At 35.5% G+C, this 25755-nt stretch overlaps 5 protein-coding genes across 5 annotated transcripts; 4 read left to right on the plus strand and 1 right to left on the minus strand.

The window, feature by feature from the left end:
* The first annotated feature begins 2674 nt into the window (after positions 1-2674).
* Positions 2675-5738, plus strand: LOC121254506 (cold-regulated 413 plasma membrane protein 2-like). The gene is made up of 4 exons (XM_041154567.1): positions 2675-3060; positions 4704-4811; positions 4925-4995; positions 5312-5738. The coding sequence occupies exons 1-4, from the start codon at positions 2882-2884 to the stop codon at positions 5563-5565; spliced, it is 612 nt and encodes a 203-aa protein (XP_041010501.1). The 5' UTR covers positions 2675-2881; the 3' UTR covers positions 5566-5738.
* A 748-nt stretch (positions 5739-6486) lies between these two features.
* On the plus strand, positions 6487-9906 carry LOC121254507 (mitochondrial import receptor subunit TOM6 homolog). The gene is made up of 2 exons (XM_041154568.1): positions 6487-6836; positions 9583-9906. Exon 1 carries the CDS (start codon positions 6639-6641, stop codon positions 6801-6803), a length of 165 nt encoding a protein of 54 aa, XP_041010502.1. The 5' UTR covers positions 6487-6638; the 3' UTR covers positions 6804-6836; positions 9583-9906.
* A 1240-nt stretch (positions 9907-11146) lies between these two features.
* LOC121254510 (CASP-like protein 5C1) lies at positions 11147-13647 on the plus strand. Its single transcript, XM_041154570.1, has 4 exons — positions 11147-11777; positions 11810-11945; positions 13234-13366; positions 13450-13647. Exons 2-4 carry the CDS (start codon positions 11815-11817, stop codon positions 13642-13644), a joined length of 459 nt encoding a protein of 152 aa, XP_041010504.1. The 5' UTR covers positions 11147-11777; positions 11810-11814; the 3' UTR covers positions 13645-13647.
* A 564-nt stretch (positions 13648-14211) lies between these two features.
* Positions 14212-15936, minus strand: LOC121254508 (pentatricopeptide repeat-containing protein At2g15980). The gene has a single exon (XM_041154569.1). The coding sequence runs from the start codon at positions 15889-15891 to the stop codon at positions 14425-14427; it is 1467 nt and encodes a 488-aa protein (XP_041010503.1). The 5' UTR covers positions 15892-15936; the 3' UTR covers positions 14212-14424.
* An 8815-nt stretch (positions 15937-24751) lies between these two features.
* On the plus strand, positions 24752-25755 carry LOC121254511. The gene is given in 2 exon segments (XM_041154571.1): positions 24752-25151; positions 25154-25755. Coding segments are annotated over 2 exon segments (714 nt in total). The 5' UTR covers positions 24752-24793; the 3' UTR covers positions 25510-25755.

The following is a 25755-nucleotide window of genomic DNA, read 5'->3' on the forward strand; positions in this document are numbered from 1 at the left end:
TTTTTCTTGCCAATCTTTATTTCAAAACGAAAGAAATGTGATGGTCAGACTATATATATTCAGTATATATTTATCTTCTCACGACCATGACTTTTCCTCATCCAATGTCGTCCCAATTAAGTTTGGGCTAAAGCTTATTCAACCAAAATAGATAATCCTGCATGCGTAACGTACAGCTCATAATGATTCTTAATTAATTGGTGGGTCGGTGGGCCGGCAATAATATTAGGTACCACCTTTTTTTTTTTTTTTTAATTTTATTTTAGATAAGTTTTCTGGTCACCATCGTTTTAGCGTACGATGTTCATGTTTGTGGCCAGGATCTTCCATCCACGTGTGAAGTATTATGAATGATGGATTTAAGGAGGTTACAATGTTACATACCTCATGGCTCATGGACTATATTAGGGGCCAGGGGTACCGTACTGTTGTAATAAAACGTGTAAACAGTGAAATGCAATACGTTGCAGGCCACGATTTTAATGAGCCGAACAATGACGTCAGTGAGTACGCTCAAGTTTTTTTAATTTACACGTTATAAATATACTGATGATAATAACTTATGTCTTATAATAATTATCTTTTTTATAAAAATAATGAGTCTCATAATAACTTAATGTGTTATATATCGGATTTAAAAAATTTTTAAATCTTAAAAAAGATAATTAATAATGTTATTCGCTATAAAAGAGTAGTCTTTGTTTATAAAAAAAAAAAAAAAGGGAAAAAATAGCACTATTTGATGAAGAAAAATTATTCTCATCAATCACTATTTACTATCTCACACCCTATGAAAAATATTTTCATATCTTAAGAAAAAAAAATTATAAATATAAAATATGAAAATAAATAGTAACTGATACATAATAATTACCTAAGAAACCAATTACGATCTAAAAATATTGACTGTCACATAACTATGCAAGCCCAACGTGATTACTTGACGTCCCTTTTTCCTTAGAGGCAGGCCTTATCATTGGGCTTTTGAATCCATTGAGACTCCTGGGGATTGATTGTAGCCCATCATCAAGCTGTTTGGACCCTCTGCAATATGGACGGTGCTCTACCACTTCAAATGGACTACGAAAGGAAGAAACCAGAAGGAAAAAAGAAAAGGAGGAAATTTAACGTAAATGAGGCGCCTGGCCCAGAGAATTGGGTGAAAAGGGCAACGATATATGCTAATTGTACATAGATGTCCTCGAATAAGACTTCCAATTTTTGTTCAATAACTAAAACCTATCTTCATTCCTCACCCAATATTTTTAGACCATTAAAAAGCTCGCAATTTCTGGCGAAATATGCATTAAATGAAATTGATAATTTTTTCATGAGTTTTTTTTTTTTTTCTCCGCCCTTGGTGTGCATCGGTCTACACGTCCTTTTTATCGATGATGTGCTTTGATCTTAATTGGTCTGGTTGTGCCTTGGTGAAGAAATTAGAGAGTTCAAAACAAGTTTGTGCTCTATATACCTCAACAAGGAATAACATCATAAGATTTCGATTATATTGTATTGACCTTTAAGATAAGAATAATTATTAATAAAATAGTTGGGATATTCGTATTTTATAGTCGGAGATGAAATAATGTAAAAGCAAACTTTTGTATACAATGCCCTCATGAAGTCTTTCCCGTAACCCTTCTGAATGGAGTACATGCTTTCTTGATGGATTGATTTACTCAGTATAGGATTACATACCTCTATCTATCTTGAGTATAGGAATTAATGATTTAAAAAAGAGGGCCAGGATGATGATAAATGAAGAACAAGATATAAATATATAATAGGAAGTTAGTTGGCACGGATTAGATTGGAAACAGTAGGTTGACCATATTGGTGTCAGATGATAATGAGACCACACGAGCACGTGGCATGCATTGATTTGATATTCTTTTCCTAACATATTATATATCCCTGATTGAGTAATTATCTAAAAAAAAAAAAAAAAAAAATCTGATTTCCTTTTAAAATTAAAGTTACGTTTAAATGTTGAATTGAATTGAATTGAAATGATAAAATATTATTAGAATATTATTTTTTAATATTATTATTATTTTAAGATTTGAAAAAATTAAATTATTTATTATATTTTATATTAAAATTTAAAAAAATTATAATGATGAATTGAGATAAATTAAAATGAATTGAGTAACCAAACAAAATCTAAAACTTAAATTTTTAAAAAATTTAAAATTTTTTTCATCTAATTATTACAATTTTATCAAATTTTTATATAAAATAAAATAACAATTTAACTTTTAAAATAAAAATAATATTAAAAAATATATTATAATAATTTTTTATTTAATTTTTTAATTTTAATATTAACTCATCTCATATTTAACCGTCAAATAAATATTTCCAAACTCCCAATATAGTAAACCAAGCACCGACACTACAATATATAATATATTTTTCAACTTTTTTCTGGTTTTTAAAATTCTCTAAAATCATGTCTTAAATAAAATTAGGATAGAGATGCATACATGAATCATACAATTTTTTTATGAAAATTATTTTAATATTTATCGTTTTAATATATAATAATAAAGTTTGAATTCCAGCCTAAGGTATGCGTCATTGTACCATCTGTCCAATTCAGAAAGAGAAATACCAACGGAATTATTAATTTATTAAATCCACGTGGCAGCCGACAGTGGGAGATGGGTCCAAAACTAATCAAGCGCCTGCCCAAAAATGATTGGATCAACGTGGCCATCAGCAGAGGCTACCGACGCATGATCCTCGCAGTTCACACTCAAAAGGACAGAGGGCTTTACAACAAGCCCTGCTATCTCCGTCCCTCTTCGATATATCCGGCTAGTGCGCGCTCGCGCATACACAAACGCAGAAAGAAGGGAAGGTTTTTAATCCATTAATGGGGAAAAAGGGCTTCATAAGAATGAAAACGGATCGAGTAGAGGCGAGTGAGCTGATAAGGTCTGATCTGAAACAGCTTGGATACACCGCCAAAAAGCTCACTACCGATGCCATCAAGCTTGGCAGCCTAGGCTTCGGCACCACCTTCCTCGAATGGGTTGCTTCTTTCTCTGCAATGTATCTCTCTCTCTCTCTCTCTCCTCTCTCTCTCTCTCTCTCGCGCTCTCGCTCTCTCTCTGCCTTCGTGAATATGTTCTGTAAGCAAGCATGCTACTTACTTTATTTGGATCTTCATGTGTATTATATATGAGATCTTCCTTTTGGCAAGTGCGCCGCCTGCTTGTGCCATTTCGATCTATGGTTGATTCAGTATACAATTGTTTTAATTGTTGGCTTGATTTTAATGAGTTTACGGTTCACTTATGGTTTACCGTCACTTATTTATGAGATGTATTGAGCGGATCATTCATTTAATATATTAGTCAATAATACAATTCAAATAATTTAATTTAATTATTCTTATCAGTTTAAACTTTTAGAACAAGTTATAATTTTACATGGTATAAAAGGTTCTGGATTCGAACCTTCACTAAACACTATATCATATTTAATTAAATATATCATATATGGAATTCGAACATGCTGGCTTTAAATTACTGTTATAGTTTAAGGAGGGTGTGCCCCTGATGAATTCTGAGGCTAACAGGATTTAAATTTGGGGATTCTTTCTTTGATTCCTAAAGAATCTCCCTGTTCTTCACTCTACTTCCCTTTTAGCAGCTCAAATGGTTTTATTTTTTCTTCTGGACTTAAATCTGTTTGGGCACCTTCTCTTTGTTATAGTTCTTCTGCAGGTTTTGCCGAACCAGTGCCATTTCATACATTCTATATTCCAAGATTCAAGAATTTAATTAAACATGTTCATTTTTCCCTGTTTTTATTCCACTTTTGATTAATCAAGAGCAATTAATGTTTGTCATCGTTATAGGAGGCCTAACACGTTCTATTGCCTGCCACGACATTCAATGTTGCTAGAAAAATAAACTTTCTGTCCTTTGAGGTTGAATCTTTGTTACAAACGTAGTCTCCACTAGATCACAATTCCGGTTAACGACTGTAAAAAATGTGCAGAAGTTTTGTCGATGGATTTATTGTTGAACTTTTAGCGTGATAATGATTAACTTTGCAATTGTGGCGCCCTTGATGTAAAGATCTATATTGGTGCATCTTCTGCATAGCTGTTCTATGTACTTGCTTTAATCCTGTTATCAGTCTGTACCATCAACAAGTTTACTGACAAATAATGAAGCCAATGCTGCGAGATCACAGTGAATTACACACTTAGAGAGGACAATCTTGGGTCTGGACCAAGAAAAAAATTGAGGATGCTATATCATTAACAGGGCCAGACCCTGTACATGCCATTACTATATTTTACAAAAACATATAGATTCTTCTTTCCATTGAGATTTTCAAATTATATTCTACCTTGGCCATATCATCACCATGATAGAAAATCAAGCTGTAAGATTGCTTGTAGTTGAGAAATGAAAAACATTGAGTTCGATCAAATAGGTATACTAGCCTTGCTCATTCAATGCATGCAAAGCCTTCCTTTTTCCTGCTATATTCCATTATACTTTCCTAGTCTATCATTTTTTTGTTTCTGTTTTTTTTTTTTTTTTTTTTCTCTTTTGAATGAGTGCTTTTGTTTTTATGTAATAAAGCTGTTATATGGTACATACTTTGATTGTCATTACTTTTTCTGGTCTGAGAATTCTGCATGGACTAATTGATTAATTTCATGAGCATCACTGCAGTTACTTGTTGATTCTGGATCGAACAAATTGGAAAACAAACATCCTTACATCTCTGCTAATCCCATACATCTTCTTGAGTCTTCCTTCACTGCTGTTCAACATCTTCAGGTGATTAATCGTGCTATGGTAGCTTCTTCTTCTTGTATTGTTTTCTCATTGACCTCAAACTTAATGGTACTTATGTGCCACAAAATTGTATGGTGCTTGTCTGCTTGATGTAGGGGAGAGATTGGTAAATGGATTGCTTTCGTTGCTGTTGTGTTGCGCCTTTTCTTCCCACGCCGTTGCCCAGGTATAACATAAGTTTTAGTCACAGTGCTGATTGATCACATTCATGTATTTTTGCTAAATAAATAGTAAAATATATGTAAATATTGTTTGGGGTTTGCAGACTGAAAACCTAACCTGCGAACTTTTCATTTATAAATTGCAATATAAAATGAGCTAGTGGCCACTTTCAATTTTCCCTGTTGTGCACATTAGTTCATTCACACATCATTTACAATGGGTCAATCTGCAATCACTGCTTGCAAGACTCTTCTGCTGATTGGTATCATATGCAACCAAATAATTAATCAGTGCAGTCTAATGTTTTTTGGCAACTGCAGATTGGCTGGAACTTCCAGGGGCTTTGATTCTTTTGATCGTAGTGGCTCCTAGTTTAATTGCAGACACCATAAGGGACGACTGGATTGGGGTGGTGATATGTCTTGCGATAGCATGTTATTTGCTGCAAGAACACATCCGCGCATCGGGTGGTTTCAGAAATTCTTTCACAAAAGCCCATGGCATCTCAAACACGATGGGGATAATCCTTCTGTTGGTCTATCCGGTCTGGGCACTTGTACTTGACTTCATATAGGGCGCACTCTTGGCAGCATATTTTGTGAACCATCTTCTTTGTATCATTTGTTCTCGAAGATCAACAAACTCATTTCATTTGCATTGATATGTGGCTCAGATATTTGAATAGAAACTGTGTGTTTCATTCTGTTTGAATGTATAAAAGGCTGGCATAATTTTTATGTTCTTTCATCCTCATTGGGCGACATGCTTGAATTCCTACAGGTGCACTTGCGGGAGTAGCACCCTTATTACCATTCTAAAATTTAAGCATTTTGGAAATAGCTATTAATTTAAAATAAACATGGGATATTTTGATTTTAAAACTATTTATTATTATTTGAGAAATATTTTAGCCACAAATGAATTATATAAAAACAATCTCACAAACTGATGTGGTTCATTAAATTATAGAGTTACTTTTATTGTAAAGTAGATCTAACTGATCAAATGAACCTACATCAATTTGTAAGATTACTTTTATGTAATTTCTTTGTAGATGTAGCAATACTCTTATTATTTACTCATCCAGAAGACCCAAACTCACGCATCACAAGGTGCCATAGGTCCTTTGAATATTGGCAAGATAAGAAAAATGCATCTTTTTCAAAGCCAATTTACATTCGATTACACTATGAACAACAACCAAATCCCCATGTAGAAGCCTACCCTAATCAAATTACCTCCTTGTTTACTATATTTCCATGCATAATGGCAAAGAAGTGAAGTTGGTGATCGGGGTCCAATAAATTTCATTGGGCCTTTCAAGTTTCAAGCAGAGAACAAAAATGTACGGCGAGAGAGGGGAGAAAGAGGATCCTGTTGGGCCTAATTACGCAGGGCCCATTTTGAGAATGCTGTAGAGTGTATCATCTTGTGGCAAACTTCGTTAATCCCATGGACCACATGTCCACACACGTGTATAGTAAACGTTAACCTAGCCGCAAGAGAATTTCATTTTCCTCCAAACCCTCTAAAAACCCCCGAAATAAAAATCAAAGACTGAGCAGTATCATAGGTGGAGAAACAATATCTAGGGTTTTAGCTTTTGTGAACTTTCTGATTTTCGAGCGAGAAACACAGAGATAAATCATGTTTCCGGGAATGTTTATGCGGAAGCCGGACAAGGCGGCGGCTCTGAAGCAGCTTCGGAGCCACGTGGCGATGTTCGGGGCTTGGGTTGCCGTGATCCGAGTCACCCCCTATATTCTTCACTACCTCGCCGGTGAGAAAGAGGAACTCAAGCTCGAGCTCTAGATCCGCTTCCTCTCCCAATTGTCTTATCGCTAGGTAATTAGTGATTTTTTTAATCTTATCTATATTTATTTAGTTCTGGTGGGAAATTCGTGGTCGGTGTTCTAATATCATGACTTTTAGATCATAATGGGAAATGTTTATTCTCTCTCTGGTTACAATTAAGAAGTTTATCAGTTTTATGTGAGTCCTTGTTCTTCCTTCTTTTTCCCTATCTAAATCCTGACGTGTGTGGTAATTACAACATTTTTGTGCAAATAAAGGTTTGACTATTGGGGTATATGCTTGTTGTTGATCAATTTCAACAAAAAAAGCATTGCCTTTTGTTTTGTTTTTAATGCAAGGAACGCAAATCGATTGCTTGATTTCATAGGGGGCTACGGTGTTTTGAGCTGAATGAATATACACAAGTTTAGAAAAGAAGAGCATGCCTTGATTCATCACAAAATCGAATATGAATTATGTGGTTGGTTTGTTAAAAATGCATTTTTCTGGAGGCCTAACAAAAAGAATACGAAGAATGAAAGAGTTTTATTAGAAAGTTTCCATGTCAATATTGGATTTGGCTTGCTAGACAGCCTTCCCTTGACATATAAGAAAGAAGCTATTCTGCACATCATATGAAAGGGCAGTTTGTGTTTCTCAGGTTGATGATTTGCAAGTCTATTTAGCAAGATTGACTTCTCCCTTTTTTTTTAATAGATAAAAGAAAATCTTATTAATATGAAAGATAGGCATAGCCCAAGCAATTTCATAGCTCGATCCAATGTGTACTGTTATGAGATCTATGTACTTCTAAACTTACCTTCGAAGTCGCCTCTTCTCTTATCTCTTCTTTTGAACCTTCCAGAGCTTCTCGTTGCTCAAGTTTATGATTTTCAAACTAAAGGGAGGGCATTGTGAAAACGGGAATCAAGGGGTTGGGGTTAGGTGTTCAGGTAGAGTTTTAGTTCTACGGGAAACAAGGGGTTGGGGTCGGGTCTGGTGTATTTTGGGTTGTTTTTCCTCGGGCTTTTTGGGTCATTTTGGGCAAGGGTTTTCTTGTATAAATTCAGTGTACTTGATTTCTCCTTTTGATATATATAATTTTTTACTTATAAAAAAAAAAGTTTATGATTTTCAAACTACTGCATGGTTCACCCTTCTAGGGGAAAACTGATATATCTGAATGCCTATCTTGTTATTACTTATATATATATAAAGAACTGAACGCCTATCTATATGAAGGTTATAATATAGCTTTGGTTTCTCATTTTGATTCTTGAATTTCCTATCTCAAATAAGTGGTCCTAAGCTTGTTCAGAGGTGAGTTGGGGTCGGTTAATGCCTGATTTACAATTGATAGTTGCTGATCACAGATGGGAATCATGGCTTTCTTGAAGAATGGCCATTACCTAAATAGTTTGGGTGAGATGTGGGAAGTTATTTGGTTGTGATGGTCTCAATCTTTAGTTGAGGTACACCATCTCGCCGGTTATTAGTCCACCGAAACTTAGGCCTGATTTGGATAGCAAAGTCCTCTTAACTCATCCCATCCCATCTCAATATCCAAACACTGCAAACACTTTTTAATTTCAAATTTTAAACTTTTTCATCTAATCATTACTTAATCATTACAACTTTTTCAAACTTCCGAACAAAATACAAAAAAATGTAACAAGATCCAAACCACATGACCTATACTCCAAAATGACTAGTCAATGATACAATTGGAGCCCCATTGAAACCTTATAAAGAGCAAGAACTTCTCATTCCCAAGTAATGTGGAGTCTCATTCACCACCTATTCTTATCCTTATCATATAGGGGTATCACAATCTCCTCCCCCTTAAATTTCCGACGTTCTCATCGGGCCAGTCCATCGTAGGTGGCATAGCTCAAATCCCACATTTCTGGTTAGGATAGACTCTGATACCATTTGTAACGTTCTAATGGAAAACCCAAACCACATGACCTATACTCCAAAAGGACTAATCAATGATACAATTGAAGCTCTATTGGAACCTTATAAAGAGTAAGAACTTCTCATTTTCAAGCAATGTGGGAGCTCATACACCATCTATCCTTATCCTTATCATATGGGGGTATCACAAAAACAATTCAACTTTTTCAAATTCCAAAACAAAAAAATAAAAAACAAAAAAATAAAAAAAAAAATTTAATAATAATTTAACTTGATAATATTTTTATTCAATTTTTTTTCTCCTTTCCCAAAATTCCATAAAACATATTAACTTAAACCATTTCATTACTATTCACAAAACATTTTATTACTATTCACAGATAATCTCATTTCATCTCACTATCCAAACCAGACCTTAATTAACCATGGCTAGCTGAGTTTTCAGAGCTTTTGCTAACCCCAAGGGGTTGGCCCAAGTGGTGAAGGCCTTGGTCTTGGAGTATCACTCATTTCAAGGTCCAAGGTTCAACACCTCATGGGTGCAAACAATCTTTTGAGGCCACACACCCCCTGATGAAAAGTTAGTGATTTAACTAGTTCCGTGTAGGGAAACCCTCGAGGGTGCGGTGCACGGGACCAGGGTTTACTTTGTAGGGGTGGGTCCGAAGGGCCCTGCCTTGGAGAGGTTCCCTGACATTAAATAAAAATAAAAAAAATAAAAATTCAGAGCTTGTGCGATAAGATGGAGCTTGAAAAACATATGTAATTAAGCTACTTCGACATTTGATATTTTGTTTCTATCACCTGTAAATCACATTTTTTGTCTAATTTATCAGCAGTTGGTCATGTAATATTTTTCCACTCCTTTTCTGGTTTGCAGTGTGTTTGAAGGAGAGGAATAGGCTTGGGATGGAAAGCAATTTATGAGCTACTATCTTGTTTTCGTTTCTTCTATCTTTTTATCCGGGAATTCTGTGAGGCCAGCGTGTCCTCCCATTAGATCATGTCTTTAGGCCTATCTATCTATCATTCAAGGCTAAAACTCGGTTCATGTTATTTGAGGGATAATATTTCATCGAATGTACTTGTTATTCGGTTGTCGCAGCATATTAAATTTGACTTGCCAACAGGTATGCTATACCGTACTGTTTAATCAATGCTTAAAACAGGCTTCCGCCCCACCTGGGGCCACCTATATAGCTTCCTTCTATTTGTTCTGATCTGTTCTTTTCATTTTCCATCTAATCGAGATAACATCAGAACTATTTTCTCTCATCAAATCTATAGAGCAGAAATTGTGGGGGGCATTTCTTTGAATTATTTCACTTAACAGTTCAATGCGCGTGACATTTGTGACATAATTCAAAAGCTTGGACTTTAGAAGTTGATATCCATGGTAGATTGTTGTTTTTCATACTATATCCATGGTGGATTTTTCTTTTCTTTCTTGGGTGAAATAGAAGTCAAGCCAATGGGGTTTTTTGTATTTTTCTGTTCTTTTCACTCTGTTTAGTGACATCTTGCTGTGCTGTGGTCCACCTATAATTTTCAAACAGGGAGAAAAAATTGTTCTATGCTGAGAAAATGCCCGTCATTTAAATAATAAAAGGCCATGATTGTAGAATAAATAAAATTCATTATCTATAGATAATAACGGAAGAATTCATAATCTCAGAGGAGGGTCCCAAAATCTATTATGAAATTTCACTTTCCCATTAACATTGGAGTCTTGGAGAGTTGACACGTGGGACCAGTTAAAAGGATTGGCCTATGGCTGTGTGTTTCTTCTGGTCAATTATACATTAATTTGACTGAGATTATGCTTGTTTATGTATTAACCATTAAAAAGAGCGTTTGGCATTAATAAAGCCGGTCCCTGCCGGCACCATACCCATGATGGCTCCCATTTCATACCATCCGTCAAATAGAAAATTAATAGAAATAAAGGAACGGGTAAAATATTCCCAAAGTTTGATTCAAAGAAATTGCTATCATAGTATATTTTATTCTTTATTCTTCCTTTTGTCATCGATAGTCATGATACATTTTAAGTGGTCCTATATGTCACTTATTTAAATAACTAATACTTAAAATATATCAATGAGATGAGATGATTATATGAGATAAGATAAGATGAGATAGTTTGATTTTGTGTAATCAAATCAACCCTTAAAATATGTCATATATATTAAGTGTAATGGGTAATGACGAAATCTAGGACGTAAAACGATATTTTTCATATTTTCATAAGCATCTTAATTGTTTTTATAACATCAGTGTACAATTATAGAAAATCCATGCGGCCTAGTACATGTCATACACACAACCACAACCTTTATCTCTCTGTATGCCTTTTTATTTGGTCGGTTATTACAATTCACAGGCCAAGGTGATGATGTTTTTGTTAATCCATGGGGATAAAAGTAGATTGCCTGATAGGTGAAAAGGTAGAATTAGATAATAAGTAAATAGATGGGCGTAAAAATAAAACCAACAAAATGTGCGCTCACCCCAGCATAATTGAAGGATCTACAATAGCACAATTACAGTACCCAAGATTGCAAACTGAATTTCATAAAGCCAAGTCATTCCTGAATCCAAGCCGCACAACCAGACTTTACGCACTTGGAACGTGCCACCCAATTTCATAGAAAGAGTCAAATCTGACATGATCGAAGCATCATCGTTATTCAATCAGCATAGACACCAAGCTTTTTATACGAGTCGATACTCCCACTGGAAAACTTTGCCGGAAAACTGCTATTAAGTGTGCGTCGGTAAGAGAGAGAAGGTGTTTTTGTCGCCCTGGAGTAAAGCTGACGTTTTCTCACACCTTCCACATTTTTTCTATCTGCTTTCTTGGCAATTCTCATAGTAACATTGAGGAGAAAGAGAGAGTAAAGGCCAAGCATGTTGTACATCTTGGGAATTGTGGGATCAAATTCATCATTGATCATATACTGGTTATCATCAAAGTCCACTTTGAAACAAAGTGACAAGCATGGGGCGGCTATGGTTGAGAGTTGAAAGAGGGTGGTGATGATCCTGTACAAGGGAAGAGGCAAAATCAGATATAGAAGAGGAGAGGAGTTAGATCTCATGCAACAAGGCCATGGATGAGGTACCTGGCTCACTGGGGACCAGCGCCAGCTTCTCTTTGAGATTGGGCCAGACCCTCTTTGCCTCTGCCTCTCTTCTTTTCATGTCTTTGGGTGTTGATTTCTACAGCTACACTGCTTTCTGGTAATTCTTCATTTTCTTCTCTTTTGCTTCTTTGATAGGTGCCTCTTTATTTTATGTTATGTTTTTCTGTCCTATTTTCATCTCATTCTGCACTACCCATGCTTTTTTTATTATCTTCGTTTCACATTTCAATTCAAAAACGATGAACAATATTCCTTAGATTTATGGCGTTGCTGAATTTTAATTTCAAACTTCAACAGATGAGTACTACTGATAATAAAATCATAATCCAAAAGCGTACGAGACTTCATCTTCTTCTTTCTCATCCTAATTTTAAGATTGATCAATCTTGGCCAAAAGTTTAAGCAACTTGCTACATGAGATTTTTAATGTTTTGCAATTATCTGGGCACAAGTCCATATCCAGGTCTTACTACTCCTTAAATTAGAGCTCTGGTAAGTTCAACATTCATAGTGGTCTTGATCAACCCAATGACCCTTGTGAAAAGACATGGTTTTTCCACCAGAGGTTTGGAACCCTTAGTTTGAGTCTTTGACCACTTGCGTAAGCAGGGAACATTCAAATGCTTAGCTTAGGCAGGAAGATCTTTATATGGAATGGTTCTTCTTGCATCTTCTCACTTTTTAAGAAAATTCTAATGACCTCTTAATTGGACTTACTTGGGTTATGCTTTCATTCGCTTCTGTTGGATCCTTTTGCGAGCACCCACTGTCGGCATAGCCTTTTTACATTTGAAAACCAACATTGTTGATAAATCTTCCATTGAATTAGATCCTATGGTTGGAGATTATTGCCTCTGGGTTTTCTAGATTCAATGTCTTCCATCTCTTTACTTGCTCTTCAAACATAATTGATTAAATTGTTCAGTTTTTTTCCTGATTATATCGTCCTATAGTTCAATTCTCAGTCTCTGCTTCTAGTTTCATGTTTTCAGTCCCATTATCAAGTTCCATAAATCTAGAAGACAAATGGGTGAAATAATCTTGAATGGCCTAGCCTTTTAACCTTTTTTGTCCAAACAAAGAGCAGGTCTAAAAACTAAGAAAAGTAATTTATAAATTACAGGCTCTTGACAATCTGTTATGCATTTTCAAAACTAGCCAACAATAAAATGACAGGGAGGAAGATAGCAGTATATTTCCCATCTCCGAATGATGACCAAAAACGTGGGCAAACAGTGCACATCAGGAATGCTACTCTGTTATTGAACATTCCTGGCCTGATCAATCTATCGGCAGCATACTTTACACATTGTGGGGCAGTTTAACTACCAATTTCTTGCTGTTTCTTCCGTGATTTTAATCTTCTGAATATACAAATGTTACAGCTACCTGGTGACAATAATGAGTTTGGTTATACCTTGGAGTTTGACTCTGGCCCTGGTGGATGGCTACTCTGTTCTGGTTAAATGCCCCGTTCGGCAGCCAGGAATACTGCTGATCGTTGTCTTCGGAGATTGGGTACATAGCATTCGAGTTACTTGCAATGACATAATATAGTTACCGGCAACTATTTGTTACTAATTCAGTCTGTTTCATAATAGGTGTTATCCATTCTCACACTGGCTGCAGCTTGCTCAACAGTTAGTGTTGTGGACCTTCTGCTCCACTTTAATGGGTCATATTGCCCTCCCAAGTTATGCAGAAGATATCAGATATCAGCTGCCATGGCTTTCTTGTCATGGTTTATGTCTTTGGCTTCATCTCTATTCAATCTATGGTTACTCCCCTCCTTGTGATTTTATGGCCAGAATCTATATCCTCGTGATTATTTTAACACAAACTCGTGTACATAAATAGCCTTGAATCTTAACAGATGAAGGTTTTTCAATTAAAGAATTGCAATCATTCCCCTTTCCACCCCCCCCCCCCCCCCCCCCCCCCCCCCCCCCCCCCCCCCCCCCCGGGGGGTAAATTGCTGAGCGAGGTCACCAAATCAAGTATTCTATGATTCTATCCTCAAAAACAACTTTCATCCAGCAATTCTCGCACTTGTGTAGTGTAATTCATGACGGCTCTCTGGAAAAGATACAGTTGTCCACGAAGGGAATCTAACAAGATATCAACAGCTTGTACAGTATATTCGACAGAATGCCACATCCACACACTGTTGAGTCTATCACAACACTTGCCTACCCGTAACATCCACACATGCAAACACCACTCAAGTTACTTTGTTTATGTATCGGGGTCCCCATATTAGATGACATTTTCAAGAGAGAACTATCTGATTTTTGCCCCCAAAAATAGGTTTAATTATTAAAAATAAAATAAAAGAAAGTATTACACTTTTTCACCCATATGCAATCACTCACTCCTTTCCTATCCATGAATTACAAAAAATTTCATCTTGTATCTTAAATTACATATATTTTTCAATTTACTCCATTCGGAGTGTAATTTTTTTAAAAAGAAATCTATCATAATATGCTACAACCTTCCCATCCTAATTAGGGAAATTGCAATGAATGTTCCACTTTGGAATTTGGCCAGGCTTCAACAAACTAACCATCGAAGATTCAAATCTCTTTCTCCTGCATCTGCATTTCCAACATTTCCTTCCTCAACACTTCTGCCATACCCTCATTCCCTGATTTAATATACCCGTAAATAAAAGCACCATATACATCCAAATTCGGTTGAAACCCTTTACCCACCATCTCCGCCTGAAGCTTGAATGCTTCCTCCATCTTCCCATCCTCACACAACCCCTTTATCAAAGTCTCATAACTCTTCCCCTTTGCCACCAAACCAAAATGCTCTACTCCATCCCTCAGAATCTCCAAAGCCTCATCAACCCTACCATTAACACAAAGTCCTCCAATCATCACATCGAGCGTTGAAGCCTCAGGCCTAAAACCCTTTCTACACATATCCCCATAGACAAGCAGTGCTGAATCGACATCCCCAACACCACAATACCCATTGACAAGATGCTCATAAGTTGCACAGTTACTATCCACCCCATTCAATCCCATCTCTTTAAAAATCTCCTCAGCTTTCTCAATCTCTCCAATCTTGCAAAACCCACCAATCATAGTATTATAACCGACAACATCAGCCTCCACTTCCTTAACTTTCATCTCCTCCCACGACTCCTCAGCCTTTCCCATCCTCCCTTCGTCGCAATAGGCTGCGATCAAAAGGCCATAACTATAACCATTTGGAACACAGTCATATCTCGCCATTTCGTTCCAAATCATCTCCACCATCTCAATCAAACCATCCTGATAAAAACCCACCATTAAAGCGTTAAAAGTATGAACATTTGGCCTAACTCTAAAAGTCCTTTTCGCCTTTACCTCATTTTCTTCGCCCCCTAACCCAAGAACCTCCCTATAAACCTCGTACCCGGCGTTTCCTCCTCGACACCTCGAGACCCGCGAAATCAAGAAATTCAAGGTAATAACTTTCAGGTTTATCCCACGACACCTTAACATCCTCACAATCTCAGTGGCCGGGTCGATCTTTTTCGTCTCCAAACAAGCTTGAACCAACAAATCGAACACAAACGGAGCAGATCCACATGATGTATATGTCTTAACAAGGCTCTCAAACACCTTCAGTGGATTCGGTACCAGGTTATCTTCTGCGGACAGACGAATGGCTGTCCGAATGAGGGCTTGGGCTCGCGATTTGAGGCGGCCCCGGGCAAGGATGTGGATGATGGTGGAATAGGTGAGGAGGTTGTGGTTGCAGAGGGACTTGTGCTGGGTCCAGAGGAAGAAGCGGAGGGCAAGGTGGGGATTATTCTTGAGGAGGAGCGTTATTTGGGAAAAGTCATTTGGATGGAAACCGTCGGGGTAGAGAGAGTGGAGGTGGCTCCACCGGGACTTCGAGCGCTGCTGGGTGAGAATCGAAACAACGGTTTCTATTAGAGATTTGGACTGATCGGAGGGTAATGAGGGGGAGGACGAGGAGCCGAAGGAGAGGGATTTGTGTTTGGGGGTTAAGAAGAGAATGCGTTTCAGTACTGAAATGGCCATCGAAAACGCGGTAAAGAGAGAGAGAGAGAGAGAGAGAGAGAGACCAACGACATGCAGTATTTACGTTTTGCACTGGTGAGAGAAGTAAGAAAAGGAGACTTGGTGAGTTGGGCCTAAGACATTTCAATGTACAACAATTAAAAAGCCCAACTCAAACTCTCGACTTTGGGGGGTGTCATTGTGCAGCTGCAACCATTTTGCAATGAGGGCCAGTTGGGCTAGAAGTTGACAGATCGATTCTCCACTTCATTGCTTTTTTCCTATGTTGTCGCTGTCGTTATTTCATGTCTCTTCCTTTGCTTCTCAAGATTTTTATCCCAATCGATGTTGTTAGTTGAGGAAAATAGCACATCGCTCTCTGCCCTCTGGTTTTGGGGCACAGCCTTTGTTGACAAAGAGATCATGTCATACTAATAGTTTGTGATGATACATGATGGCTCGTGGGCTTGAAACTTGATGTTAATCAATGAAAAGTTGGAGATAATACTTGTGTGTTTGTCCAACATGAGTGTCGGATGTCTCCTAAATTCTCACCCCTTGTTCTGCCTTTTGCATAAATCTCCCCCATTAACCTCTACAATGCATAATCTATTCATGATTGTGATTACGACAGGACATTGCCATTTTAGCTGTATTAATCTTATTGTTTTTGGTTTTTCTTTCTCTGTCAAATCTTTTAAAGAAGTAGTAAAATCTATTCATTGTTTATTTTTAAGTATTTTTTAATATCTTTACTCGTTAAGAAAAAATTAAAAAAATATACAACTTCACTAATAGACACTTTCCCAACCATTAAGTAATAAAAATAAAAAAAAAGAATAGTAAATAGGTAGTATGAAGTAGTAAGCCATAACTTTATTACCGGCCTCCTACAACCATTTTACTACTTTATAGTATATTTTAAATTTTAAATTTTTTTATTATTTTTTTTAAGTATTTTTTTAATATCCTTAATTATTAAAAAAATATATACAATTTTATTAATAGTTACTTCATTAACTATTAAGTAAAAAAAATAAAAAAGAGTAATAAATGGTTAGTAAAAAAATAGTAAGTCCATAATTATCTTTACTTTATTGGAATTACACTTTAGGTTGCTGAGAGTCTTTGGTTGAAGACAAAGAACGCTAAACAAGTACACAAACAAAAGAGAAAAAGAAATTGCAAGGGAGAAGAGGGAAAATGGAAGAGAGAAGAGGGAATTGAGTCAGGAAGAAGCGCAACTGATGAGAATCGTATTCATTTTTTTGGCCTTTATCACTCTTGCAAGCACAACATCATTGCTTCCAACGTCTTGGACAAATGCCTCATAAATCACTAGCCCTTATGGAATATTCCGAATGTTTCTTTGTACGAAAAAGAAAACAAAAGAAAAAGAGGCAACAAAATTAAAGTCACTGACGTTAATATATGGTCATCCACAATGATTTGATTCCTGCAATCTTCTTCCACCTCCAATATTGAGTACTACGTACGGACTATTGACTGAAGCTCGCGCATGTATATAATAAAGTCTAAAAATGAATTAAAGCAAAATAATCAATGTTTTGTATTCTAAAACATAATTCTTGCCTACAATCTAATTAATTAAGAGCACGGATAGTCAAATATCAGTCGAATCTAAATTTTAGTTTTTTTTTTTTTTTTTTAATTAAAACTTTTGAATTGGACTAGATAAAGATATATTTATAGAATTTTGAACTACAGTCATTTAGGGTCCCTAGTCAGAGAGTCATATTAGAAGAAAAAATTAATATTTTATGATTTTTCCATCCAATTATCTCTCTCTTTTCCCCACTCTGCTCTCTATCTCTCACTGCGCTTCCATCCAATTTTTCTATCCAGATACATTTCATCTCAATTCAAGTATTATTTCCTTCAGACTTTGTTGTAATTTGGTGTTTGCAAAACCAGTATTGAGTACAATGTGGATTAAATATTAATATTAATGCAAAATATTAAATATTAAATAAAAATGTATTTATAAAATATTAAATTTTAATATTAATATTTACAGAATATTAATTTTTTTAAAATATTATTAAAATATAAAATATTATATTATTATTTTTACTTTAAAATAACTAGTGCGAAATAACCTTTTCAAAACTTCTGACTATAACCATAATTTCAAATTCAGTTAAAATTTGTTCAACAATTCGAGGAGTCGTACGTTGATCATCAAATTAAAAGCACTATTGCTAGCTAGCTACGTACAACCCCAAAGAAATATATATATTGATTTTATGAAAGGTTATTTATTTTTTATAAAGTGTAATAATAAAGGGTTATCTATTTTTTATAAATCTATTGAGACTGTCCAATCTGATGAAATTAATACTTTAATTTACACTATTTTAAAATATTTCATTGGAACGTCATATGACATAACTAGTCGCATTAGTGATCAGTTAAATAATCTTAGATGTCATCAGATGTCTGATTATAGATGGTACCAAGATGTTTTTATTTCTAAAGTAATGTTTCGTGATGATAGTCATAAACCTTACTAGAAGAAAAAATTCATTGATGGATTACCTTACTTATTCACTTACAAGGTGGAGGATGAACTTGTTATTACTGGATCTTTTAATTACGATGCATACACCTATGGTGATATTTGTGCAGTAATCAAGAAACTTGGTATTAGTATGTGTAATGATCAAAGAATGCTTCGAGAGCAAACGAGAAATAGCAAGAAAGCCAAATACGAAATGAGAACATTTTGTGAACAATTTGGACTTCCTGCTATAGCTCCCTCTAAAAGGAGGCACAAGTTTCTAAACCTCATGGTGGTGTCAGGAGAAAACTTCATAATGAATTTTATAAGAAAACTTATAAAAAATCATTTTCTAAGCCCTTTTTCAAGAAAAAGAAACTAAAAGATTCTTCTATAGAAAAATGTTTTATTTGTGGTAAACCAGGACACTTTGATGATAAATGTCCTAAGAAAGCCAAAAAATTAAAGAAAAAGCTTAATCAGTTGGATGTTGATAACAATGATAAAGAAAAACTATTTCAACTCCTAGAAATAGCTTCGTCTTCATCATCCGACATCCTTGAGTTCAGTTCTAATGATTCAGAATATCACTCAGAAATTGGATCTCCTGATCCTACTGGTCCTAAGTTAGGTTTCAATTGCAATGATACTTATTGCCAGATCAAAGGTAAGATAGTCCATGTCTTAACTAAATCTGAAGAACAAGAGAATATTTTGCTAACCTTGATTTCTCAAATTACAAATCCTGAGCTTAAAGAAGAATATATTCTTAAATTAAAGAAGATGATGGTTCGTCAAGAACCATAACCTTCTAAGTAAAAGATTAGTTTTCAAGAAACCATGGAGAGATTTCAAAAGAAAAAATCGAAGAAAATTTCCACTAATGATTTACAACACGAAATTAATCTTGTTAAAAAAGAAATCGTTGAGCAACAGCCTTAAGTCTGAAAATGAGATTTTAAAACAAGAATTTTCTGTGTTTAAAATCGATAAACAACTTGATCAGGATAATCTTTCTGATAATGAGCAAACAAACGATTCTGATTCAAACCAACATGATTTGGCTACTGGTAATCAGATTTGTTTGATTCATCATACCATTCCTCTAAAATGGTTTTCTCGAGTCACCATTGTAATTGCTCATGATTTTCAATTTTCTGTTGTTGCTATGATTGATTCCGGATCAGACCTAAATTGCATTTATGAAGGACTCATTCCTATCAAATATTTTGAAAAATCTTCTGAAAAATTATTTTCGACAAATGGATCTCAGATGAAGATCACCTATGAGCTAAACAATGCTCATATTTGTCAAAATAATATTTGTTTTAAAATTCCTTCTGTTTTAGTCAGAAACATGTCTGACAAAGTGATTTTAGAGATTCCCTTTATTTCTGCTTTATATCATTTTTTGACTGAAAAAGATGGTATTACTACAGACTCTTTTGGTCAAAAAGTCAAATTCAAATTTGCATCTCGATAAGAGATTGATCAAGATAAAGGCTTGAAATCTTTACTTTTCGCGAAAGAAAAGCATCTGAACTTCTTCCAACAGGAAATTAGATACAAAAAGATTTCTGATCAATTATCTTCCCTAATTTTGATTTCAAAAATTGATGATTTTAATAAACGTCTTATTTTTTAGATTTGTTTTGATTTACCTAATGCATTTTGGCATAGGAAGAAACACATTATTTCTCTTCCCTATATCAAAAATTTTGATGAAAATATTATTCCCACTAAAGCCAGACCCATTCAGATGAATAGTCAGATTTTAGAATTTTGCAGAAAGAAAATTACAGATCTTAAGAAAAATGGCATAATTAGAGATAACAAGTCTCTTTGGTCTTGTCCAGCCTTTTATGTCCAGAAAAATGCTGAACTAGAAAGAGGCACCTCTCGTCTAGTTATTAATTACAAACCCTTGAATTAAGTCTTGGAGTGGATTAGGTACCCTATCTCAAACAAAAATGACTTGATTCATCGGTTATCCAATGCAGTTGTCTTTTCCAAATTTGACCTTAAGTCTGATTTTTGGCAAATCCAAATAGCCGAGTCAGATAAGTACAAGATAGCCTTTGTTACCCCATTTGGTCATTTCAAATTGAATGTGATGCCATTTGGTCTCAAAAATACCCCTAGTGAGTTTCAAAATATTATGAACGATATCTTCAACTTGTTCACTAATTTTACCATTGTCTACATAGATGATCTTTTTTTTCACATCTATTGATGAACACTGGAAACATTTGAATTCATTTCTAGATATCATTAGAATCAATGGTCTTGTCGTTTCTGCGAAAAAGATCAAATTGTTTCAAACCAAGAGCCATTGATTTCGCCGACAAATTTCCTGATATCATCACTGACAAAAAATAATTGCAGAGATTCTTAGGATCTCTAAATTATGTTGCTGATTTCTACAAGGATATGAGAAAACAGTGTCGTCCTTTGTTCGAACGACTCCTTTCCAATCCTCCTCCTTGGACAGAAATCTATACAAATTTGGTAAGGAAAATCAAAACACATGTTAAAACTCTTCCGTGCCTTGGTATCCCTACATCTGATTCATTTAAAATTGTTGAAACAGATGTCTCTAACATTGGTTATGGTGGCATTCTGAAACAAGCTGTTTCACTAGGTTCTTCTGAATAAATTGTTCGCTTCCATTCTGGAACCTGGAATCCTGCACAAGAAAACTATAGTACTATTAAAAAAGAAATTCTATCTATAGTACTATGTATTTCTAAATTTCAATCTGATTTGTTAAACAAGAAGTTTTTACTTCGAATTGATTGCATGAGTGTTAAATTTGTTTTAGAACAAGATGTTGAAAACATTGCATCAAAACATATTTTTGCACAATGCAAGGTATTTTAAGTGTTTTTTTATTTTGATATTGACTACATCAAAGGCACTAATAATTCTATCCCTGATTTTTTTATCAGAAAATTCTTGCAGACACCCAACCATGAGCGTAAGCAAGAAGAAAGGAAAAGAAAAACAGAGAATGAACCCCCCACCTCCAATATCAGTATAAAATTCATCAAAAATGAGTCTGGAACCACCTCTGTGCTCAGTGCCTCTTCAACAACACTGGATATTGCCAATAGGTTCACACCTCTTGGTAAAATTGTGCAACCGGCGACCTTTACGTATACAGTTTTTACATCTTTTAATCCATATGTGAAAGCAGTGGCATCAAAAGGTATTGCATTAATTACTCCACAGTTTTTCCTCCCAAAAGGAAAATCTGAATATTTGAAGAAGCCTATTGTAACCAATCTGTTTTACATAGAACTTAATCTTTCTGCTTCAACGGATCCGTTCAAAATAGCTTCCTCATATTTTCCACCTAATTTCTACTAGATACCTGAAGATTTATCAAAAAATCTCTAGTATTATTCTAGTATCTTGATTCTCACAAACTCTCTTGTCATAAAACTCATTTATGATAAGAATGACTCCACAAAACTGATCTATCACAGTGCTTACATTCTTCGAGTCATCATAGAAGCAGAATGAGGAACAAATCCCTGGACTGTTAAAAGACTCTTAGACTCTGCACTGAGTTATAATTATTTTGATTATATGATCGCCTGGAACCGCTTCATGTTTTTTCAGGTACCTGATATGAGCCATTCCTGGTTCATCAACTTTGATATAAGATTCAAAGGAACATTTCCTTATTGGTTTCTCCAATGGTGGGACCGATACGGTTTAATTCTCCAGAATCTCCCTGAGCAGCTTGCAAAAGCTTTTACATTCTATGAACAGGTTGCTGGTACAAAATTAAACACTCAACCATGTTTCCTCATGAGCTCAATTTTTGTAAGAATTACAAATTACCGTAGATCTTCAAATGGAATTATGAGAAGAATGCTAATATTATATCCAGAGCTTACTTCACAAAATGGTGGGATAAGTTTGGATATACTGAAAAAGTGATTAGCCAGATTATTAGAGATTTCCCTTAAGTCGCCCCTGATCTACAGGACAAGAAGGAATTCCCAGCAATCAAAACTGGTTCACCTGCTCCTGAATACCCATTAATGATTCAGGCCCCTAATTCACCAACTGCTTCAACAAGAGGAAAAGCCACCAGCTCATCCTCAAAGAAATCTTTTAAGTCTGCTAAAGATAATATCCTCAACATACTTGATAAAAAAGATTTAATAAAATTGCTTGAGCAACAACTGTCTAAGTCCCTGAGTAACAATTCTGAAGACGATGAGAATTCAGAAGCATCTTCAGAGGTTTCGTACAGTAACCTATTTGGTCATGATTCAGAAGACATTCCAAAGCTGGAAGATGATTGACTACTACTTGAGTTCAAAGAAGACTGACCAGAGTCTCCTCTGAGATATTTGTCGCCTTATGCCTAAAGCAGCCATCCACAGAGACAGCTGGAAGACATAAAGACGACCGAACACTATTTTGTCATCTTATGCCTAAAGCAGCCGCTCATAGAGATAGCTGGAAGACAAATGATGATACCACATGTGCCCGTGCTTAAACAGTTTCTACTGTTCACTCACAGATTGATTTACTGTTTTATTTTAATGATTGTAAACAGGAACTCCTTATGTTATAAAAAGAGAACCTTATCCTTGTGCTGAGGCAGAACTCAACTTCGAGAGAAACCTCCTATCCTCTCTCCCTATTCTGAGTCTCCTTATTTATCCTGATTTTTGTAAGTGTAAATCTGTACTATCTTGTTCCTGTAATTACTTTAAACTTGTTTATTTTAATAAAACTTATATGTTTATTATAACTGATTTTACGTATTCATACATACATATAGCTGGTTTAACTGTCTAATTATTTTATACTTATATAATTTAATTATTATATAATTTACTCTAATTTTTCTATTTTCTTTCTTTTTCTTCTTCTTCGATCAGTTTCAACTTTCCTTCCTTTTCGCTGTTTATGTATATGTACACTCATCCATATATGACGGACTCATGCTTTATCTCTTTTATTTTTGGTTATAAGTATCTTCTTTGTCACTTTGGATGGACGAAATGCTGCTGGCTTGGTCATAAACAAGTAGGGTCCTCATCATGGGTCCTATCCAAAAATTTGAAAAAGAAAATGAAAGAAAAAGAAAAAGGAAAGAAAAGAAAAGAAAAGCAGTACTACTGATGGGATTTGTTGCAAGTTAACATATGGGAATGCGAATATAAGTTATTATTGACACTTTCTCCATTGTGTACGTACGTACGTGATTGGAGATATATTAATATTTCAAAGGCATAAAAATATCTATATAATATAATATAAAAATTTGTATTATCCAATTCATGTATATTAAAACCAAATATATTATTAATAATATTGAAGAATCAGTTCCAATATGTGTGTAATACATGGATGACATATAGATATGGTAGATAGACACCCTTTCCGAGTATACAAATTGGATAACTTTGTCAACTAAGCCAAGCATTTGCATCACACAAACCATTGAGATGTGATCATTTCAAGACCAGGAATTTGTTCCTGATCTTGATCTGCACCCAAATGGCCTGGGGTACTGTGTTATATATATATATATATATATATATTCTTCATCATCCTTAGCTAGCTAGCTTACTTCTGGATCGAGCTAGCGTGGATGCATGTAAAGGAAATGTTAATTATTAGTTAGGGCCCCATTAATAGTACTATTCCTTAAACATTCGAAGCATTAATATATACTATATTTGTGGATTATATCTCATGATCAATTATATATATTTAATATTGTTCCATTTTCAACAATCATTCGTTTAGTACTGTCTAGTTTATCAAGTTGACTCTAATTATAACGTGACTGGAGTGAAATCACCACTAGTTTTAAAAAATTAAATTGATAAAAAAATATAGATTTTATTATTTATTTTATCTCTAATTAAAAGTAGGTGTCATATATGAAATTAAGGATGAATCTTAACCATCTGATCTGCATATATCAAGACTTCATGCCGCATTTGGGCATTTATATAATATATATATATATATAGTTGGTGTAACCGTTTTATATATATAATTAGTAGGTTAGTAAACCATAATATTGCATGCATATCATGTAAAGTGAAAATTCGTCCACACATTCTATATAAATTATTCTTCGATGGGACATGAGTCGTGACCCAATATGCTTTCTTTTCCTTCTTGACGTGGAGATGCCCATGCAGTACTCCAGCACCATCACAATCAGCTCCCAAAGTATATAATTCCCCGTGATTGCTTCAGCCACAAGCCAAAACATAACCCTGTTGGCATGGGCATCTATTAACACTTTTACTAGTTAATTTTCACCCCTCCCTCAACTCAAAAACCAAGCACTCCCTTTATATATAGCAGGCCACAATTAGTGTGTTTTTCAACTTACCTGCAGAGACCCCTGCAAAGACAATGAGATACAATGAAATATCCCACTTCAGTCACCCCCAACATACTCTCAAATTTGAGTACACAGAATTCCCATTCAAATGTGATGGCTGCAAGGAGGTGGGCATAGGCTCACGCTATAAATGTTGCATATGCGACTTCGACCTCCACATGCACTGTGCAGTGCCTTCCCCTACTATCTACCACCCTTTCTACACCAAATGCTCGTTCCAGTTCCTCTCGCACCCGCCGGGCAACACCCCCCGCTACTGCAATGCATGCGAAAAGGACGTCAAGGGTTTTGTGTACCACTGCAAGACCTGCGGGTTTGATCTCCACCCATGTTGCGCCAAGCTCCCCATGGTGCTCGATGATGGGAAGTCAAGCTCTATCTGTATAAGAAAGTATGCGCATCGTGCCACAAGTGTGGGCGGAAAGGGCGGAGCTGGAGCTATAGGTCTACATGCAAGAAGTACAATTTGCATGTGGCATGTGTGAGGGAGATGCTCATGGAAAGTTGGCCGGATATATATGTTGGACGTGGGAAAAGCAGGAACTTGGAGACCAGAATTCCTAGCTTAAAGAATACGCTTCAGACCCATCACCATCGGAGCAAAGGTAAGGTGAAGAAGTGTTGTGAGATGGCTGGGCTGGCCGTGCAGTTTGTTATATCGGCGGTGCTAGGGGACCCGACGACTCTGATTGCCGGAGTTATAGGGTCCTTGATGTCTCGAGCATGAATGAATACATATATATACGCGTGGCTGAATCGGCATGGTCGGGGTTTCGTGATGTCCGGTGCATGCATGTGTTTGTTGATGTTGAATATATATCGTGACGAGTGGACAGTACTACTACTGGTCCAAATGCCTAAAATGAATAAATTCTCCATGCAGTGTGATATCCATGAAGTTTATCAAAATGTGTTTGTGAGTAGTACTGGTGATTCTGTTTTGATTTATGAATATTAATATGATTAATTTTCT

This window comes from Juglans microcarpa x Juglans regia, chromosome 3D (genome assembly GCF_004785595.1).
Source record: "Juglans microcarpa x Juglans regia isolate MS1-56 chromosome 3D, Jm3101_v1.0, whole genome shotgun sequence".
Classification (NCBI taxonomy): domain Eukaryota; kingdom Viridiplantae; phylum Streptophyta; class Magnoliopsida; order Fagales; family Juglandaceae; genus Juglans; species Juglans microcarpa x Juglans regia.

What these genes read in the sequence shown, in the direction of transcription:
- LOC121254506 (XM_041154567.1), top strand. Translation starts at nt 2,882, where the DNA reads ATGGGGAAAAAGGGCTTCATAAGAATGAAAACGGATCGAGTAGAGGCG. An exon ending in GTTGCTTCTTTCTCTGCAAT is followed by an intron (nt 3,061 to 4,703) that starts GTATCTCTCTCT and finishes GCATCACTGCAG; the next exon opens with TTACTTGTTGATTCTGGATC. An exon ending in CTGCTGTTCAACATCTTCAG is followed by an intron (nt 4,812 to 4,924) that starts GTGATTAATCGT and finishes TGCTTGATGTAG; the next exon opens with GGGAGAGATTGGTAAATGGA.
- LOC121254507 (XM_041154568.1), top strand. Translation starts at nt 6,639, where the DNA reads ATGTTTCCGGGAATGTTTATGCGGAAGCCGGACAAGGCGGCGGCTCTG.
- LOC121254510 (XM_041154570.1), top strand. Translation starts at nt 11,815, where the DNA reads ATGGATGAGGTACCTGGCTCACTGGGGACCAGCGCCAGCTTCTCTTTG. An exon ending in TACAGCTACACTGCTTTCTG is followed by an intron (nt 11,946 to 13,233) that starts GTAATTCTTCAT and finishes CAAATGTTACAG; the next exon opens with CTACCTGGTGACAATAATGA. An exon ending in TCGTTGTCTTCGGAGATTGG is followed by an intron (nt 13,367 to 13,449) that starts GTACATAGCATT and finishes GTTTCATAATAG; the next exon opens with GTGTTATCCATTCTCACACT.
- LOC121254508 (XM_041154569.1), bottom strand. Translation starts at nt 15,891, where the DNA reads ATGGCCATTTCAGTACTGAAACGCATTCTCTTCTTAACCCCCAAACAC.